The 21489-nt window shown below is 46.1% G+C and overlaps 1 protein-coding gene across 1 annotated transcript; it reads right to left on the bottom strand.

Moving 5' to 3' along the window:
• Nucleotides 1-6269: 6269 nt before the first annotated feature.
• YWHAH (tyrosine 3-monooxygenase/tryptophan 5-monooxygenase activation protein eta) lies at nucleotides 6270-10209 on the bottom strand. Its single transcript, XM_040349658.1, has 2 exons — nucleotides 9981-10209; nucleotides 6270-7833 (listed from the first exon to the last, which is right to left on the bottom strand). The coding sequence occupies exons 1-2, from the start codon at nucleotides 10065-10067 to the stop codon at nucleotides 7177-7179; spliced, it is 744 nt and encodes a 247-aa protein (XP_040205592.1). The 5' UTR covers nucleotides 10068-10209; the 3' UTR covers nucleotides 6270-7176.
• Between the last annotated feature and the right edge of the window lie 11280 nt (nucleotides 10210-21489).

A 21489-nucleotide genomic window follows, 5' to 3' on the forward strand; every position in this document is an offset into this window, starting at 1 on the left:
CCGTGTCACTCAGGAACCGTGACGCATGCCCGGTGACCACGACTGCCCGGTAACAGAGCAGGACTGTGGATCTGTGTGTGTAAACACACAGATCCATGTCCTGTCAGGTGAGAGGAGACTAATGGTATGTTCCCAGTACAGAGGAACACTGATTGGTCGCCTCCCCTTGTGAGTCCCCTCCCCCTACAGTTCGAATCACTCCCTAGGTAATACATTTAACCCCTTGATCGCCCCTAAACCCTTCCCTGCCAGTCACATTTATACAGTAATCAGTGCATTTTTATAACACTGATTGCTGTATAAATGTGAATGGTCCCAAAATAGTGTCAAAAGTGTCCGACGTGTCCGCCGCAATATCGCAGTCACGATAAAAATCGCAGATCGCTGCCATTACTAGTAAAAAAAAAAAAAATTGGCCTCAAATCTATCCCCTATTTTGTAGACACTATAACTTTTGCGCAAACCAATCAATGTACGCTTATTGCGATTTTTTTTTTACCAAAAATGCGTAGATTACATATCAGCCTAAACTGAGATAAATATTTTTTTTTAATGTTATAGCAAAAAATATTGTATTTTTTTTCAAACTTGTCACTCTTTTGTTTATAGCACAAGAAATAAAAACCGCAGAGGTGATCAAATACCACCAAAATAAAGCTCTATTTGTGGGGAAAAACATATATACAAAATTAATTTAGGTACAGTGTAGCATGACCGCGCAATTGTCATTCAATATGTGACAGCACTGAAAGCTAAAAAATGCCTTAAGCAGGAAGGGGGTTTAAGTGCCCTGTATTGAGGTGGTTAAACACGTTAATCAAGTGGTTCTTTTGTATAGGCCTTATTATTTGACCGTATTTATCAAAGGGAAAAAATTCTGTCCTAGACTACAGCAACCATTCTGACTTGAAGATAGGAAAACAAAAAAAGACCAGATGAATTTCCTTTCATACGTAGGTCAGTATGAAACGTTCCTTGCACTCAGTTTGTCTATGCCATACTAAGATTTGGCACAGTCTATGATGTGGCACAATAACGATGTCCAGTGCATATTCCTTATCTGTAGATGCCAATCACATCATGAGCAGCAGCAGGTGCCACTCATAGCAGCAACCTTGGACAATCATAAATGCCGTCTGCTTTATCTATCTTGATCACAAAACCGTTACCATGGAAAACTGGTGACATCACACTGTCTCCAAGGTGACAGCTTTAACTTCCTTTAATGCATCCTTCCTAGTAATAACAGAAAAGGATTTACAGTGTGAGATAACCCATTTGCTGCGGGAGCATCCTTTGTAATTGCAAGTTACACAAGGAATATCGTTTACTCCGCAATCTATGTTGACATATCAGTAGCCACTCCACATACATTGTTTGCAGGATGGCAAAATTAGGTGAACACATACCACCAGGAATGTGAATGCTGTGCAGAGATCAGACACATTGTAACAGTTGCAGCTCAGCAGACTAAAGCATGTGTTCTGCAGCATCACTCCCTCCAGTCCCATTGCCATGGAAACAGAAGCTTCTATAAATCTCATTTTGTTGCTGTGGAAACTAGCATAGACCTTCCCCATCTCTTCCATTACCTGTATTGCAGTATGAATTATTCAGGTCACATCCAAAGAAATCCAGGACCACTCAGCAATGCTGCACCACCAAAGTACAAGGGGCACGCGTTATAGGACATGTGCCAATCATGCAGCGGACATGGAAGTGTATTTACCTAATAGTAGCCAGTGTACAATCCCTAAAAAAAAAAAAAAATTTGATGCAATTTCCTTGGTTTAACTACTTTACAAAAAATGGACAATTTGTGCAATAACGTGAAATACCACTTACACCTACATAAAACATGTTTCCCAGTTAACACGGAGGATAGCTGTACACTTTTCTGTTTACGTTTAAATCAGATTCTTGATTAGGCAAAGAAAATAAAAAATTCGTAATTGCAGGCGTTTTTCAGGCACTTTGGGCCAGATTCAGGTAGAAGTGCGGTGGCGTAACGTATCGTAGATACGTTACACCGCCGCAAGTTTTCATCGCAAGTGCCTGATTCACAAAGCACTTGCAATGAAAACCTACGCTGGCGGCCTCCGGCGTAAGCCCGCGTAATTTAAAGGGGCGTGTGCCATTTGAATTAGGCGCGCTCCCGCGCCGGACCTACTGCGCATGCTCCATTTCGTAACTCCCGCCGTGCTTTGCGCGAAGTGACGTCATTTTTTAGAACGGCGACGTGCGTAGCGTACTTCCGTATTCCCGGACGTCTTACGCAAACGACGTTGATTTTTAAATTTCGACGCGGGAACGACGGCCATACTTTACACAGCACATACGTGTGCTGTGTAAAGTTAAGGCACCAAAAACAACGACTAACTTTGCGACGGGAAACTAGACTAGCGGCGACGTAGCGAACGCGAAAATCCGTCGTGGATCGCCGTAACTCCTAATTTGCATACCTGACGCTGGTTTATGACGCAAACTCCCCCCAGCGGTGGCCGCGGTACTGCATCCTAAGATCCGACAGTGTAAAACAATTACACCTGTCGGATCTTAGGGATATCTATGCGTAACTGATTCTATGGCTTCTTTCACACTATGGATTGTATGTCCGTTTTATAATATCCGTATTACACCTATTAACGGACGTTTATTAACGGATTTAATAACGGATACATACGGATAAATATTTTACCATTCTTCCTTTATTGAAAACGGATAATGTTTATCCGTATACATCCGTTATATCATTCCTTTCTAACGTCCGTTAATAAAAACCATTTCACCCTTTCTTGAAGTCCAGCTCCAGAAGTCTTTACTGAGCATGCTCAGTAAAATTAACATCCGTTAACATAACGGACATTTACGGAGACATTTACTAACGTCCGTGCGCCATAGACTTCAATGTTAAAATATAACGGACGTTAATATATCCGTTACTTGCAACGGACAAAAAAATGGACAAAAAATAGTGCAAGACCCGTCACATATTCCGTTATAACTAACGTCCGTACGTTATAACGGATCTTTACGGAACATAAAAAAATCCCATAGACTTTAATGATATTTTATAAAGGACGTAGAACTTCCGTTTTTTAACATTATCTGACGGATTTTAATACGGATTATTAAAACGGATTTATTTTGTAGTGTGAAAAGGGCCTATGAATCAGTCGCATAGATACTCTGAGAGATACGACAGAGTATCTGAGATACTCCGTCCTATCTCCGCTGTGAATCTGGCCCTTTAGCACTAAAATAGCGCCTGAAAAAACCCTCATTTGCAATCGCCGTGTGAAAGCCTGAGTGGCTTCACACTGGGGCGCTGCACTGGCAGGGCGTCAAAAAAAGTCCTGCAAGCAGCTTCTTTACAGCGGTGAATCCAACACTCCTAAAGCGCACCTGCCCATTGAATTCAATGGGCAGTGCCGCCAAAATGCCTTGGCAGCGCTGCTTTTAACCCTTTTTTCGGGCTGCTAGCAGGGGTTAAATGCACCCCGCTAGCGCCACAAAAACGACGGTAAAGTGCGTTTCACTGCCGACGCCCAGGCGCTGTCAGTGTGAAAGGGCTCTAATGTTAAGGCTTGTTTACACCAGGTGCTGTTGAAAATGCTATACAAAAGGCAAGACAAATGAATGTATTTCAATGAGACTACTATTGTGGTGCATTTAGAAAAAGTACAGCATGCTGCTTTTTTTGTGTGCATATAAAACACACTGCAAATGCAACTCATAAATAAAAAATAAATTAAAAAAAGACAAAAAAAACGTACCACAAATGCATATTAACATGCATGCGGAACTGCACACTGAAAGGTGGGATTGTGCTGTAAGTGAGCTATATATCATACCTATTAAGGCTCTGTTCACACCTAGGCATATATACGCCTGAAGCACGACGCCGCAGCAGCCCCTAATACGCTGGAGGGATGATTTTACATTGCCCTCTATGGAGATGGTTCACATCTCCACGCCGAACGCCTGAAGCTCAAAACAAGTCCCGGACCCTTTTTTTCAGGCGGCTTCAGCGTTCGGCATAGGAGATGTGGACCTGGGGTAAGGCTGCATTCACAATCGCGGCGTTTTGTCGCCACAAATCGCGGTACAAAACGCTGCAATTTGTCGCCGCAATTCGCAGGACAAAACGCCGCGATTAGGTACGCCAAGGTGTGAATGCAGCCTAATAGGTATAGTGCAAACTTATCTCTGTATCCAAGGAGCAGACAGGTAGGTAAGTAGGCCTGAACTGAATTGACGGTTGTGAATAGTTTTTACTATAATGTACAATGAGTAGCATAGCATTTCATCTTAGGTAAGCCTGCATTGCAACTGCATACAGATTAACCATGTCTAGTTTGAACAAGAATATAAAATACATGCTAGCCTATTTTCAAAATGATATATGTGAAATCAGTCAACTGAACCTGATATGTATCATTACTTTAAAAACATATAGGCCTAAAAAAATAAAATAAAAAATAAATCACACACACTACACTCCTGGTCCCACCACGGGTGATTAGCTTTCTCTACCCACAACCGCTGCAGGGGTCCAGGGGGTTGAAAGCCGCGGCCTTCTTCCACTTATTTCCTTACAGTTGCTGGGAAGGATCAGAGCAATTCCAACTGGTCAACGCCAGCAAGTGACCACTTTAAACAATCGGAGTCACCCCTATCTGTCCCGGCCTGCGGCTTTCAAATCCCGGACTGTTGCACTGGCTGTGTGGGCATTGAAAGCTACATTATTCATGGACGTGCCATCTGGACTGGGCAGGGGGAGACAGGATGTTGATGGTGTAGCATGTTGGCCAACCTTTTCTTTTTTTGTGAAAAGTTGAACTAAGTTATTCAACAGCCACTGTTTCTCAAGTAGGAATGGTCAGATTTCCTTTGCTTAAAGCTGAACTAAAAACTCTGTCTCAACCAACATTAAGTATTTTTAAAGGATAAGTTCACCTTCATGAAATAAATGCATACATTTTTGCAGGAAAAAAAAAAAATGTTGTATTTTTCTTCACAGGAGCCTGCATAGCATTGCACCTGCACATTCTTCCTACAGCTCTGTGCCCGTACCTTTATATGGGCTGTCAGTTTTAAACCTATAGGACTACGAGCGCACTGATCTGCATGATCGCAGTCCATTGAAGCTACAAGTCTGTCTGCTGCAGTGGAAGAAGGGACTTGTAGTTTATTCCATTCATATATCCCTGTGAATGAATAATGCAGCTGTACAGGCACAGCCACCTCAATCATGAAGGCGACAAAGGCTGCAGGAAAGAGGAACCCCTACCCACTGTCATAGGGAACTAAAGGGGGGTAGGGAGTATACTTGACATGTTAAACCCCAAATATGAGTGAAAAAACATAACATATTTGAAGCGTGAACCTGTCCTTTAGGCTGGATTCACACCTATGCAGTTGTTGTGCTTTTTGCAGATTTGTACTGCAGTCCATTTAACATGGTTTCCTATGGAACACATTCGGCAGTGCAAATCTTCAAAATGCACAAAAAATGCATAGTTGTGAATCCAGCCTTAACCCTAGGCTTAGTAAATGGCTAAAAACAAGTAAATAGAATATACTTTAACTTTTTTTTTTTTTTTTTACACATTTCAGTGGTTTCCTGGTTTCTGACCTTGGCCAAAATGATGTCATACAACCCATGAGTCTTTATGGGAATTTTTTTTTTATTCTTTTATCTGGAAGAGGGGCTCTCTCAGGTAAGCCCCGCAATCCTGTCTGCATGCTTGAGCTAAGGGCAGGTGGATTGCAGGAAGTAAATGCTACAAGAATCATCTGCCCTTACTCATTTCGGCCATGGCTAGACGTGCTAGGGGATGTTTTTTGGCATGGATGGGTGGGATTACTGTGAATATTAAAAATGAATTAAATAGCATTTTCAGTTTGCGGCCCTCCGATACAGACGAGTTCCGCTTTAAGACACACAAAAATTTTTTAGAACAGAAATGCTTTCATTACGTTACTACCATGTGATGTAATACTGCAATAAATACAAAAATAAGCATGCGGTGGTGTGTGCATGTAAAATTAATGGTACATAAGGCAAGTATATTAACAGATATAGATATCCCCACAGAAAATAAAATTGCTTTATTGCAAGAAACCACAGGGAAGATGTGTGTAGTACCAGAATATTGATCCTACCAAGAATCAAGTGCAGTGACTGAAGCTCTGACCTAGAAAATAGGAATATGTAGTGCTTCTTAGGTTCATTTTTATCAACAGACAAGAGGCTCAAGCAAAAATAATATCCTCAAAGCAGCATTTATTTCATTCACGCATTTTCAAAACATTTATATTGGGTGTCTGGCATTTTATTGGCATCCATCATGAACAGGCTAATACACACTGTGCAGATGCAGCCAGTCCTGAGAAGGACTGTCCTACACAAGGCTTACAACCAAATAATGAGGCCCTTTACCAGAATAATTAAGTGATTAGAAAACAAATGAAAAAAACAAAACAAAAACAAAAACAAACAAAAAAGAAAAAAAAAACACAGTAACTTTTAGGACGTTCAAACTGAGAAGGGATGTAGAATTGTAACACCATAAGTTAAAAGGGCAAATAGAAACTTCACAAAGCTCACATTTAAAAACGTCTATTGTTAGCTAACAAAAACAGGTGGACCCCCATATTTCCCACTAGGGGAACTGCAGCCAATCGCAGCTGGAGCTGTGCGCTGCCTTCTTTGTGGGAAGAAAGGGATCCGAGGGGGGGGGGGGGGGGGGGGGGTGGAGGCATTTACATGCAAAAGGGAACGCTGCACAAATGGAAACTAAAAACAACTTCTTTACAAAATAAAAACGGGACCACTTTGCATCTTTCCAGCCCGTAAGTGCCCTATCGGCAAGGAGAGTGCGGGCGCCTCTCTGAAACTGCAGCCTCCCTTATCCCCTGAACAACGCGAGGGCAACCCGAGAAACGGCTGATGTGCCAACGCAATCCAGCAATGCCCAAAAGAACGCCGCGAGAGCCCGTCTCCCCGGGCACGCAGCAGTATGAGCAGTTGTGCCAATGATACGGATATGATAAGCACAGGGACATGTCAGGGGCAGCGGTGGGGGGGAAGGGTAAGGGGGGGAAAGGGGTTCGGCATGTGGTGAAGGGGAGAGGGTAAGTAATGGGCTGTAGCAAGACGCAACACCCGCTTTAATTGTTGCCTTCTCCGGTCTCTTCGTCGGGCTGGTCACTTGTCCACAGGGTCAGGTTGTCACGCAGGAGCTGCATGATGAGGGTGGAGTCCTTGTAGGAATCCTCGTTTAGCGTGTCCAGCTCAGCGATAGCGTCATCAAAGGCCTGCTTGGCGAGGAGGCAAGCTTGTTCGGGGCTACCCTGTATTTCATAATAAAAGACTGAGAAGTTGAGAGCTAGGCCTAGACGAATGGGGTGAGTAGGCTGCATGTGCTCTTTGCTAATTTCAAAGGCCTCCTTATATGCAGCTTCAGACGCATCCGTTACGCTTCGCTTCCTATCCCCATTGCCGACCTCTGACAGGTAACGATAGTAATCTCCCTTCATCTTCAGGTAGAAAACTTTGCTTTCATACTGGAAGTCATTGCAATTCTTGATGAGGAACTTGTCGAGCAGTGCCAGGACTTCATTACATACAGCCTCCAGTTCAGCTTCGATCTTTTCTCTGTACGCCTTCACCTTCTCCAGCTTCTTCTCGTTCCCATCAGCCAGCGTCTTCTGCTCAATACTGCTGATGACTCGCCATGAAGACCTTCGCGCACCCACTACGTTTTTGTATGCTACGGACAGCAGGTTCCGGTCTTCGTTAGACAATGGCTCATTGAGTTCTGTGACCTGCAAAACACAAGCGTCAAATGATTTTCAGCATGGAGGGACTAAGACCGGAGGCAAGCCATTAAACGGATGTCTTTAGCCATAGGCGATCCTTACATAAACTAAGACGTTAGGCTTACCCTCGACGTGTACAGACAGGTCACCACACCCCATCACTGCATTCCATACACGGAAAAAACACTGACCACGGAACAAGCTGTGCTGCACATTATATATTAATATATATCATTTTTTTATGTGTATATGTCATTTGTGGAGAGGTCACACCTTGAAAGTCCCACATAACTTGGGTTTTGGGACGTAGTGTCATTTTTGATGCCCTGTCCTACCCTGCATATGGTTCTATAGCAAGAAAGATGGAGCCAGACATTACATGGTTTTGGGACGTAATGTCGTTTTTGATGCCCTGTCCTACCCTGCATATGGGTCTATAGCAAGAAAGATGGAGCCAGCCAGACATTACATGGTTTTGGGACGAAGTGTCATTTTTGATGCCCTGTCCTACCCTGCATATGGTTCTATAGTAAGATAAAGATGGAGCCAGACATTACATGGTTTTGGGACGAAGTGTCATTTTTGATGCCCTGTCCTACCCTGCATATGGTTCTATATTAAAGATAAAGATGGAGCCAGACATTACATGGTTTTGAGACGTAGTGTCATTTTTGATGCCCTGTCCTACCCTGCATATGGGTCTATAGTAAGAAAGATGGCGCCAGACATTACATGGTTTTGGGACGTAGTGTCATTTTTGATGCCCTGTCCTACCCTGCATATGGGTCTATAGTAAGATAAAGATAGAGCCAGACATTACATGGTTTTGGGACGTAGTGTCATTTTTGATCCCCTGTCCTACCCTGCATATGGGTCTATAATAAGATAAAGATGGAGCCAGCCATTACATGGTTTTGGGACGTAGTGTCATTTGTGATGCCCTGTCCTACCCTGCATATGGTTCTATAGCAAGATAAAGACGGAGCCAGCCAGACATTACATGGTTTTGGGACGTAGTGTCATTTTTGATGCCCTGTCCTACCCTGCATATGGTTCTATAGCAAGAAAGATAGAGCCAGACATTACATGGTTTTGGGACGAAGTGTCATTTTTGATGCCCTGTCCTACCCTGCATATGGGTCTATAGTAAGATAAAGATGGAGCCAGACATTACATGGTTTTGGGACGTAGTGTCATTTTTGATGCCCTGTCCTACCCTGCATATGGGTCTATAGTAAGATAAAGATAGAGCCAGACATTACATGGTTTTGGGACGTAGTGTCATTTTTGATGCCCTGTCCTACCCTGCATATGGTTCTATAGCAAGAAAGATGGAGCCAGCCAGACATTACATGGTTTTGGGACGTAGTGTCATTTTTGATGCCCTGTCCTACCCTGCATATGGTTCTATAGCAAGAAAGATGGAGCCGGCCAGACATTACATGGTTTTGGGACAAAGTGTCATTTTTGATGCCCTGTCCTACCCTGCATATGGGTCTATATTAAGATAAAGATGGAGCCAGACATTACATGGTTTTGGGACGTAGTGTCATTTTTGATGCCCTGTCCTACCCTGCATATGGTTCTATAGTAAGATAAAGAAAGAGCCAGACTTTACATGGTTTTGGGACGTAGTGTAATTTTTGATCCCCTGTCCTACCCTGCATATGGGTCTATAATAAGATAAAGATGGAGCTGGCCAGACATGCCCCCCCCCCACCCAGGCACGACCAGCGTTATACCCTCAAGCCACAATCAACCCCTACCCTTGGTCAGGTGCCCAGGCTGGCACAAGGTACCCCACCCTACCATTGGGCACACACAGCATCCTTTGCACCCATACGGGTACCACCTCACCGCCTCATCCTGATCTCAGGTCATCAGAATGCCATTTTCATTCATTGCAAGTCTATGCAGCAAGATTGAAGATTTCCTGACATGGAGTGCATTAGGATTCCTCCAGGATCGATCCTATACATTAGGAATGATCATCAATATATCCTGTATTTGATCCAGGCAATGTGCTGTATAAGACACGTAGGGAATGATTGCATGCTGAACCAGTGTGCCCATAGGGGGTGATTAGAGGAAGGAAGACATGACACTGCCATAGGTAGTAAGGGGCGCACGGACACACATGTATTCTCACTTACCGCTCTCATAGCTGCCGCCATATCCTCGTATCTCTCCGCCTGCTCCGCCAAACGGGCTCTCTGGAGCAGCTGCTCCCGGTCCGCCATGCTGTTCTCCGGGCGGGTCTCGGTGTCGCTGGCACTGCTCGGCTCGCTCTCTTGATCAGCCTCTCCGAGCTGATCCCGGTTCTGCTGCCTAACGGTACTGCAACCCGGGGCGCACTATGAGTGGGCGGGACCGGAGGCGTGTCTTTCGGGAATATTTCTAGGTGACGTCATGAGCTATTTATAGACGCTAGAATGGGCATGCGCACTACGTTTACTGCAATGCACAGCAAAGAGGTGGAGAAGGAGGGGAGGGAGGGGCTGAGCAGCAGAACACATGGTGGCTCCGTGCAGCTCTTAGAGCATTCTAGACATTGCGGGGTTTAGGGCAATCAGGAGAAAGGTTGGAACCCCCAAGTATCAGGAGAAAGGTTGGAACCCCCAAGTATCAGGAGAAAGGTTGGGACCCCCAAGTCATCTTGGGTGGGCACTGATGCTCTTCCTTCTGTGAACTGCCATTTAAACTGAGTTGATTCATTTAAAGGCGTATTCCTCCACTAGGGAATGACATACCTCCCAATTGTCCCCGATTTCGAGGGACCGTCCCTGATTTGGAGCAATGTCCCTCATTCCTCCTCATTTGTCCCTCATTTTGGCCTGATGTATATAAAATGCACTACTTGTCTATTAAAAAATGGTTTCCCAGTACTAAACCTTTAATCTGATTTCTAAAATGCTGCATTTTTAATTTCCAAAAGCCAAAATAAAAAAATAGTAGTGGTAAAAAAAAGCACTTTAACCAATCTTGTTTTATTTTTGTACAATTCTCCTTTAAGGAGGTGTGTGGCAAGGGGGTGTGTCCTATATCTTTAACCAATCTTGTTTTTTTTGTACAATTCTCCTTTAAGGGGGCGTGGTGAGGGTGTGTGTCCTATGCCTGCATGCTTTTGCTGATAGGTGTCCCTCATTCCCATCTTCAAAAGTTGGGAGGTATGGGGGAATGATTAGGAGCACTGCATACTGAGGACTGTAAACTTCTTGTTGGGGAGGGGATCTATAGTCTTTTTCTGTCTGATGTCAATGGAAGGAGTACTGCACAATGACTGTGCCTGGCCCGATACAATACAGGATAGCAGTCAGATAAAGCCTGGGATGTTCAACCTTTAAAAGTGGAACTTTAGTTAGAAAATTTAAGGGGATGCTCCGCTTGTCTGCCTTCTCTTTCCTTTTGATGCCACTTTTGGCACCTTTTGGGAGGGGGTTTTGACAGGTACCCACTCCCACTTCCACCCCTTTCCCCCATAACTTTGTGCAGTAGGAAACTGGCTGTATAGCCGCGAGGCTTCACTGCTCGTTACTCTTAGTTAAAGTGATTGTAAAGTTTCCCGTTTAAAAATAAAATAACAAACATATCATACTTCCCTCTACTGTGCAGTTCATTTTGCACAGATTGCCCCTGATCCTCTTCGTCTAGGGTCCCCAGGCGGCTCTTGTAGGTCCTCCCCTTATCAGATAACCCCCTAGGAGAAGCGCTCTCCCGGGGGGTTACCTTGCGGGCGCGTTCCCGAGTCCAGCATTCGGCATCCATAGACACGCATCATTGGATTTGATTGACAGCAGCAGGAGCCAATGGCTGTGCTGCTACCAATCTATCCAATCAAGGGACCCTGTGCAGAGAGGGACAGCGCGTTAAGGTGAAAAAACTTAAGGGTTTACAACCACTTTAAGATGGCAGCACCAGCACCTGACAGCCAATTGAAAAATGGGCTCGGGTGAGGACACTGCTGGATTCCAGGACAGGTAAGTGCCCTAATGTTAAAAGTCAGCCTCTACAGTATTTGTAGCTGCTGACTTTTATTTATTTTTTTCTGAAGGAGCCTGGAGTTCCTCTTTAAGTGCTGCTAGATCACTCCAGGCTGGACCCTTTTGCAGGCATAGCTATATAAAACCTAAAAAATAAATGACTGTACTGCAGGGGTATTGAATTACAATTCGCCGAGGTCCGGTCAGTAAAATTTTCTTCTAGCAGAGGTTCGAATATGTCGGTTCCCTGTCACGCATTTTCGCATGAACCAAACTACATGTTGCTGCAGCACAATGCGGCTTGGTGCGGCGCAATTTTTTTTTTTATAAAAGGGTCAAGGACTTTTCTCTCAGCTTCTTGCGAGTAGTGAAGCCCATTAAAATGGGCTGATCCGCCCTAGACGAGTGCACCACATGCACAGATCTTAACCCATTCTTAGATCAGCATCCTTAGTCCCCAGTGCACATCACAGTCCCCTCCCTTTCACATCAAGATCCCTTCTTGAGGAGTGTCCTCAGCTCCCCCTTTACATCACACTCCTTCCACAGTAGTGTCCTCACACTTCCTTAACATCAACCCCCATTAACAGTACTGTCCTCTGCCTCTATTTACATCATAACCCCCACATGACAGTCCTCAGTCCCCCCCACATGACAGTCCTCAGTCCCCCCACATGACAGTCCTCAGTTCCCCCACATGACAGTCCTCAGTCCCCCCACATGACAGTCCTCAGTTCCCCCACATGACAGTCCTCAGTTCCCCCACATGACAGTCCTCAGTTCCCCCACATGACAGTCCTCAGTTCCCCCACATGACCGTCCTAAGTTCCTCCACATGACAGTCCTCAGTCCCCCCACATGACAGTCCTCAGTTCCCCCACATGACAGTCCTCAGTCCCCCCACATGACAGTCCTCAGTCCCCCCACATGACAGTCCTAAGTTCCCCCACATGACAGTCCTCAGTCCCCCCACATGACAGTCCTCAGTCCCCCCCACATGACAGTCCTCAGTCCCCCCCACATGACAGTCCTCAGTTCCCTCACATGACAGTCCTCAGTCCCCCCACATGACAGTCCTCAGTCCTTCCACATGACAGTCCTCAGTCCCTCCACATGACAGTCCTCAGTTCCTCCACATGACAGTCCTCAGTCCCTCCACATGACAGTCCTCAGTTCCTCCACATGACAGTCCTCAGTCCCCAGTTCCCCCACATTACAGTCCTCAGTCCCCCCACATGACAGTCCTCAGTCCCCCCACATGACAGTCCTCAGTCCCCCCACAGGACAGTCCTCAGTTCCCCCACATTACAGTCCTCAGTCCCCCCCACATTCTTTTTTTTTTTTTTTTTTTTTTAAAGTGTATTTTGTGCGTGTACTCGAGAGAGGAGCTGGACTGCAGGAGTTGGGAGTAGGCAGGCCTCCCCCAGAGGCAATCTGCCACCTTTCTCCATGCCCCGGGTGGCAATGGCGGGTGTGTGAGGGGGTCCTCCCACACAGCCCGCCCTACCTGCTCCGCTTTGAAGCCCAACGGGGCAGAGGGACTCCCTATAAGGGAGTGAGAGGATTAGCCCGCTCAACCAGCCCCATTAGTCCTTCGCCTCTCTTTAGAGACCGCGTGGTCAATGTGCGTGTGTTAACCCAATTTAGAGTGCGTGTGTAGGTGTGGTGGTTTTTGTGGGAGGGGGGTGGGCGTACTAAGCACAGGCTTACCTTGCATAGCACACCCACTGGGAGCCGGGCTGAGACCACCAAACTCAATTCACATGAAGCCGAGGCCAGGATCCGAACCTCTAGCTGCAGAGGTGAATGGCTTGTCAGCGCAGTGCCAATCGCGTTGAGCCACCGCAGCTCCCTTCCCCCCACATTCTAATCCTCAGCTCCCCCACATGACAATCCTTAGCCAACCCCCCCCCCCCCCCCCCATCACTGCAATCCTGAAGCTTGGCATCCTCCCCCACATTCAGTTATTGGCTCTTAACTTCACCCCCGCAATGTCCTACCTTACACAGACAGATCGGAGGGAGGGAGGCACAGCGTGTCTGGATAGGTGCAGGAGAGAAGTTGCAGGGAGGGAGGCAGGACAGTTCTAGATGGAGGTCCGAGGTAACAAACAGGTGATTGGCTGCTAGGATGAAGGAAAGTCCTAGCAGCCAATCGCCTGTTTGATAACCTCGGGCAGCTCCGTCCTCCACCCAGAATTGTCCCGCCTCCTGCTGTCGGCTCTGTGAGGACTACAGAGCAACGGCAGGAGAAAGAAAAGGCTCCTACATGGCGGTACCACGGCGGTCTGAATGGCAGAGTGCCGCATTTGGCCCATGGTCCGCCATTTAGTGATGCCAGCTGTACTGTTTAAAATCCAGTAATACACTGTTCTACCCTGCTCTGCACATGCTCAGTTGCTCTCCATTTTTAGGCACTGCTGAATTTGTAGAGGCCAATCTGCTGACAGCCTTGAAGGAGAAGTCCAGCCTGAGCTCATTTGGCTCAGCTTCTCCTATGGGTCACAGGCGTGCAATTCGTTTTGCACACCTGTGACCCATTTTCAGCAGTGTGGACTGAAGTCCGCTGTCTGCTGACATCACTGAAATCAGTTCAGGCACTGCGTCATCCCGACAATGGGAGTCTGGATCCGTCAGGTGCCTGAACTGACACCCGTCTCAGATGCTCAGCAAGCCGCTGAGACTGAGGCCTCGTACACACGGCCGAGGAACTCGACGTGCCAAACACATCGAGTTCCTCGGCCAGTTCAGCCCTGAAGCCGCCGAGGAGCTCGGCGGGACGAGAGCTTCCATAGAACAACGAGGAAATAGAGAACATGTTCTCTATTTCCTCGTCGAGCTCCTCGTCGGCTTCCTCGGCCGAAAGTGTACACACGACCAGTTTCCTCGGCAGAATTCAGCCAGAAACTCGGTCGGAAGCTGAATTCTGCCGAGGAAACTGGTCGTGTGTACGGGGCCTGAGATGGCCACTCCTCGCCCCTCCACAGATCAGCACTCCAGTGAGTGTGGAGGAGCAGAGCAGGAGAGCTGCTGATTAACAGTCAGCAGCTCTCTGCTCTGAGAGCTGTGAGAACCAAGCCATCAGTGATATTCAATCGCACAGTTCTCAGTGCAGAGGCACCGGGGGACTGATGCTGCATCCACCTAGATAAGTATCTAACAACTTGACTGCCCGCTGTTGTTTTACTTCAGCTGTTTGAAGAGGAATACTGGGGTTATGGCAGCATATAGAATTTTTTTTAACGTCGCCTATGGATATTTTAATAGGTAAAAGTTTGTCGCCATTCCGCAAGCGGGCGCAATTTTTAAGCATGAAATGTTAGGTATCAATTTACTCGGTGTACCATTATCTTTCACAATATAGAAAAAAAAATGGGATTAACCTTTCTGTTGTGTTATTTTTAAAGTCAACAAAGTGTATTTAAAAAAAATATATATTGTGATTGAAAGAACACTGCGCAAATACGGTGTCACATGAAGTATTGCAACGACCACCATTTTATTTTCTAGGGTGTCTGGAAAAAATATATAATATTTGGGGGTTCCAAGTAATTTTCTAGCAAAAAAAAAACTGATTTTAACTCGTAAACACCAAGTCTAAAAAAATATGCCCAATCCTTAAAGCAGAGTTTCACCGAAAAGTGGAACTTTTTAGTGGGACTTCCTGTCCCACTTCCTCCTTCCTCTTCTCGGCCGCCTAGGCGACTCCTCCTCTCGCCCTAGGTGGCCCCTCCCTGCCAGCAATCTTCTGGGACACGCCACAGGTCCCAGAAGATTGTCAGGCCAATAGCAGAGCGCAGTGCACACCCGGCCGTGAAGCCGTAAGCTGTCATGGCCGGGTGCCCACAGTTGCTATGATGGTGGAGAGGAGGGGGAAAGGAGCGAGGCTCCTGGCGCCCGCATGCATCGCTGGACCGTGGGACAGGTAAATGTCTGTTTATTAAAAGTCAGCAGCTACACTTTTTGTAGCTACTGACTTTTAATAAACAAACAAACAAACAAACAAACAGATGGAACTCTGCTTTAGGTGGTTAAGCAAAACTTTAGCCATAACAACTTGCTTCTTGCTGCAGACTGCAATTTTGCTGAAGCCCAAAGCCCCCACACAGCAGTAAATCTAATGATTTAACAGTTTCAGAAAACAGTTACATTCCTAGAATGCCCCGATTGCCAACTGTCACATTTGCTTGTGTCCTCAACCAAACTGTCAAACCGGCAAATGGCTGGAGTCATCAGGCTGCATTCACACCTGAGCGTAGGGTTTGGCAGCGTTTTTTACCGCGATTTGCCGCGACAAAACGCAGCATTTTTTACCGTGATTTGCCGCGACAAAACGCAGCGTTTTATACCGCAATTTTTTACAGGTCTAGGGTCACCAATGTAAAACACCCAAACGCCCAAATTCGAGCGACAAAAAAGGGTCCAGAACTTGTTTGGGCTTCAGGCGTTCGGCGTCAGGCGTTTTGTAGTGGAGATGTGAACCATCTCCATAGAGAATAATGTATTTTTTCCCCTCTAGCGTTTTGGGGCGTCGCGCTTCAGGCGACAAAACGCTCAGGTGTGAATGCAGCCATTCGCTGCATTCACACCTCCGCGACAAGTAACACCGCGTACGCGGCGTATTTTGCTGCGATTCGTGTAACTTTTTTTTTTTTTTTAACAAATCTTTCCCATTGCTTTCTATGGCCGAACGCCAATGCCGCCTGAAAAAAAGGGTCCGGGACTTGTTTTCAAGCGGCAGGCGTACGGCGTCTATGAGATGTGAACCATCTCATAGACAGCAATGGGAATTCTCCCCTCCAGTGGCACGAGCGTCTGGCGTCGGGCGTTTTGTCGCCAAGGTGTGAATGGAGCCTCACTGATCACATGTGCAGCACCATGGCAGTTGCAGTTTAACCACTTCCCGCCCGGCCCATTGTAAAATGACGTCCACAACGGACCTCTAACGATCCGGGTGGACGTCATATGACGTCCTGGGCTTTGCGGGTGGATATCTGAATGATGCCTGCAGCTAGAGGCATCATTCAGATATCCTTCTCTTGTGCCGGCGATTCTGCACAACGTAAGAACGATCATAGCGGCGGTTCCGCCGCTAGATCGTTCTTACAGGCGGCGGGAGGGGACACCCCCCCCCTCCCGCCGACATCCGGTGCTTCTCCGGGCTCTCCCGTGCCATCGAATCGGAGAACTGCGCTGGCAGGAAGCATAGAGATGACTGGTGACCATCTCTATGACCGTCGGAGGACCCGGGCGCGATGTGATGACGTCACGCCCGGGTCCCCGTAAGTAAACAAAGCCGCAATTGCGGCTGCTAAGCAACAGTAAGCATGAGATCGGTGAATTTTTTTTCACCGATTTCATGCTTTCCAGCCTGGAGGAGAGATGTGGGGTCTTATTGACCCTGCATCTCTCCATAAAGAGGACCTGTCACACACATTCCTATTACAAGGGATGTTTACATTCCTTGTAATAGGAATAAAAGTGATAATAAAAAAAATAAAATAAAAAAAAAGTGTAAAAAAAAGAAATAAATATGTAAAAAAAATAAAAAATTTTTTTTTTAACGCCCCTGTCCCCAGTAGCTCGCGCGCAGAAGTGAACGCACACGCAAGTCCCGCCGACATATGTAAACGCCGTTTAAACCACATATGTGCACTAGATCTCCTCTGTAAATCTAAACTGGTAACCTGTAAAAAATTTCAAAGCGTTGCCTATGGAGATTTTTAAGTACCGAAGTTTGGCGCCATTCCATGAGTGTGCGCAGTTTTAAAGCGTGACATGTTAGGTATCTATTTACTCGGTGTAACATCATCTTTCATATTTTACAAAAAAATTGGGCTAACTTTACTGTTTGGTTCTTTTTTTAATTCATGAAAAATTTTTTTTCCAAAAAAAAGGCGTTTGAAAAATTATTGCGTAAATACCGTGCAAGATAAAACGTTTCAATGACCGTCGTTTTATTCCCTAGGGTGTCTGCTATAAAAACATATATAATGTTTGGGGGTTCTGTGTAATTTTCTAGCAAAAAGATTATGATTTGTACATGTAGGAGAGAAGTGCCAGAATAGGCCTGGTATGGATGTGTGTATAAAAGCCGTGTATGGAAGCGGTTAAACAGAGGCAACTTCCTTGGCTGTTAGGCCCCTTTCAGACTGGGGCGGGAGCTGCGGTGGCGGTATAACGCCGCTAAAATTAGCGGCGCTATACCGCCGGAATTGCCGCGGGTATCAGCCGCTAGCGGTGAGGTATTAACCCCCGCTAGCGGCCGATAAAGAGTTAATACCGCCCGCAATGCGCCTCTGTAGAGGCGCATTGCGGGCGGTATTGCCGCGGTTTCCCATTGTTTTCAATGAGAAGGAGCGGTGAAGGAGCGGTATACATGCCGCTCCTCTCACCGCTCCAAAGATGCTGCTGACAGGAGATTTTTTTGTCTCCCGCCAGCGCATCGCCTCAGTGTGAAAGCCCTTGGGCTTTCACATTGAGTCTGCAGAGAAGGAGTTTTTCAGGCACGATAGCAGCGCTATTTTTAGCGCTGTACCGCCTGAAAAACTCCTCAATGTGAAAGGGGCCTTAAGGAGAGGAGGGTTTAATTCCCCAGCCCCCTCACCAGTGCAAGTCTGATCCCATAGAGGAATAATTAGATGAGTTGGTTAGATGAGCAATGAAGGTATGATCAGCACAACCCTCTCCATAAGAACAAATGACACTCACACAAGGGGCCATATTCATAATCGATGTACGCCGGCGTATCTCCAGATACGCCGCCGTAATTTCAAATGTGCGCCGTCGCATCTTTACGCTGATTCACAAAGCGAGATACATCCAAAAACATGGCTTCAGCCGTACGACGTAACTTGCCTACGCCGGCGTATCGTGGGAGCATAGTTACGCTGGACGCATTCGGCGTTCCCATTATAAATATGCAAATGAGCTAGATACGCCGATTCACGAACGTACTTGCGCCCGGCGTATTAATATACGCTGTTTACGTAAGGCGTACGACCGGCGTAACTTTACCCCTCATAAAGCAGGGGTAAGTCATGTTAAGGTATGGACATTGGAAACGTCGGAACAGCGTCGTATTTTACTTAGTTTGCGTAAGTCGTACGTGAATGGGCGTAGGTTACGTTCACGTCGACTAAGCATTGAGCCGGCGTAACTTAGGGAGAAAATTTGACGTGATACTGAGCATGCGCGCGCATGCGCCGTTCGTTAGGCGTGTCATTTACGCGGGGTCACGATTCATTTCCATACAACACGCCCCCTACCAGCCTACTTTGAATTAGGTGGGCTTATGCCGGCCAATTTACGCTACGCCGCCGCAACTTACGGAGCAAGTGCTTTGTGAATACTGCACTTGCCTGTCTAAGTTGCGGAGGCGTAGCGTAAATAGGATACGCTACGCCCGCACAAAGATGTGCCCAGGTACGTGAATCTGGCCCAAGGTGTTGTGTTTGTGTAACTGTCAGATAATGAGGTTGAATAACATCTTTCAGCCACCCAAGGGGGTGTATTTACACCTCTACATAGCATAAAGGCTATAATGTCTGTTTACGGTTTGTGTGAATTCATTTTTTTTGTGATGAGCACGCGCTGTTGTACATTTTAAAGGAAACCATGACCATGCTGTTGATGAAGTCCTGCGTCTCTAGACACTACGGTAATAAGGTCCAACATTGTTCTCTGCACAGTACAGCACCAAAGTCTACCCTGCGTCTCTAGACACTACGGTAATAAGGACCACCATGTTTCTCTGCACAGCACAGCAGAAAAGTCTACCCTGTGTCTCTAGGCACTACGGTAATAAGGTCCACCATTGTTCTCTGCACAGTACAGCACCAAAGTCTACCCTGCGTCTCTAGACACTACGGTAATAAGGACCACCATGTTTCTCTGCACAGCACAGCAGAAAAGTCTACCCTGTGTCTCTAGGCACTACGGTAATAAGGTCCACCATTGTTCTCTGCACAGTACAGCACCAAAGTCTACCCTGCGTCTCTAGACACTACGGTAATGAGGTCCACCATTGTTCTCTGCACAGTACAGCACCAAAGTCTACCCTGCGTTTCTAGACACTACGGTAATAAGGTCCACCATGTTTCTCTGCACAGCACAGCAGAAAAGTCTACCCTGACTCTCTAGACACTATGGTAATAAGGTCCACCATTGTTCTCTGCACAGTACAGCACCAAAGTCTACCCTGCGTTTCTAGACACTACGGTAATAAGGTCCACCATGTTTCTCTGCACAGCAGAAAAGTCTACCCTGCGTCTCTAGACACTACGGTAATAAGGTCCACCATGTTTCTCTGCACAGCACAGCAGAAAAGTCTATCCTGCGTCTCTAGACACTACTGTAATAAGGTCCACCATGTTTCTCTGCACAGCACATCAGCACAGTTAGTGTTTGGCTGAAGCCATTTATTATAAATCAACTGCGTTTACTCTTTTTAAATCATAATGGCAATAGAAACTACCCAAATGACCCTGATCAAAAGTTTACATACCCTGGTGATTTTGGCCTGATAACATGCACACAAGTTGACACAAAGGGGTTTAATGGCTATTAATGGTATCCATCCTCATATGTGATCTGTTTGCTTGTAATTGGTGTGTGTGTATAAAAGGTCAATGTGTTTCTGGACTCCTGACAGACCCTTGCATCTTTCATCCAGAGCTGTACTCCTTACCCCAATCTGTCCGTCTATCTCCTTCTCTATTAGCTTTTAGAGGATCCCTGAGAACCCTCATTTTCAGAGAAGCCTATCCTACCCACATCTAACAACTGTACTTTAATTTTGTCCATCTGATCATCCCCCACATCTACTACCCTCTGTTCCACTTGACCCTCCCTTCTAGAATGTAAGCTCTAACGAGCAGGGCCCTTTGTTCCCTCCTGTATTGAATTGTATTGTAACTGTACTGTCTTCCCTGATGTTCTAAAGCACTGCGCAAACTGTTGGCGCTATATAAATCCTGTATAATAATAATAATAATAATACTGATGTTTTTTGGATTCTGAGTCATGGGGAAAGCAAAAGAATTGTCAAAGGATCTGCGGGAAAAGGTAGATGAACTGTATAAAACAGTAAAGGGATATAAAAAGATACCCAATGATTTGAGACTGTCAATCAGCAGTGTTCAAACTCTTATCAAAAAGTGGAAAATGAGGGGTTCTGTTGAAACCAAACCACGGTCAGGTAGACCAACTAAAATTTCAGCCACAACTGCCAGGAAATTTGTTTGGGATGCAAAACCCACAAATAACTACAGGTGAAATACAGGACTCTCTGAAAACATGTGGTGTGGCTGTTTCAAGATGCACAAAAAGGAGGCACTTGAAGAAAGATGGGCTGCATGGTCGAGTCGCCAGAAAAAAGCCATTACTATACAAATGCCACAAAGTATACTGCTTACAATACGCCAAACAGCACAGAGACAAGCCTTAAACCTTCTGGCACAAAGTCATTTGGAGTGATGGGACCAAAACTGAGCTTTTCGACCACAACCATAGACTCTGCATTTGGAGAGGAGTCAACAAGGCCTATGATGAAAGGTACAGCGGTGGATCGCTGATGTTTTGCGGATCAACACCTCACTACGTGTGGAACGATTTTTTTTACAGCCGCTCTGGGGATACTTCCTTCTTTATTGACTGTTCATCCCCATTCATGAGATTTATGA

The sequence above is a fragment of the Rana temporaria genome, chromosome 1, assembly GCF_905171775.1.
Source record: "Rana temporaria chromosome 1, aRanTem1.1, whole genome shotgun sequence".
NCBI lineage: Eukaryota > Metazoa > Chordata > Amphibia > Anura > Ranidae > Rana > Rana temporaria.

Bases quoted from the DNA above. Each gene is read 5' to 3' on its own strand.
- YWHAH (XM_040349658.1), bottom strand. From the start codon at position 10,067: ATGGCGGACCGGGAGCAGCTGCTCCAGAGAGCCCGTTTGGCGGAGCAG. The intron at 7,834-9,980 runs GTAAGTGAGAAT...TGTGTTTTGCAG, and splicing joins TGGCGGCAGCTATGAGAGCG to GTCACAGAACTCAATGAGCC.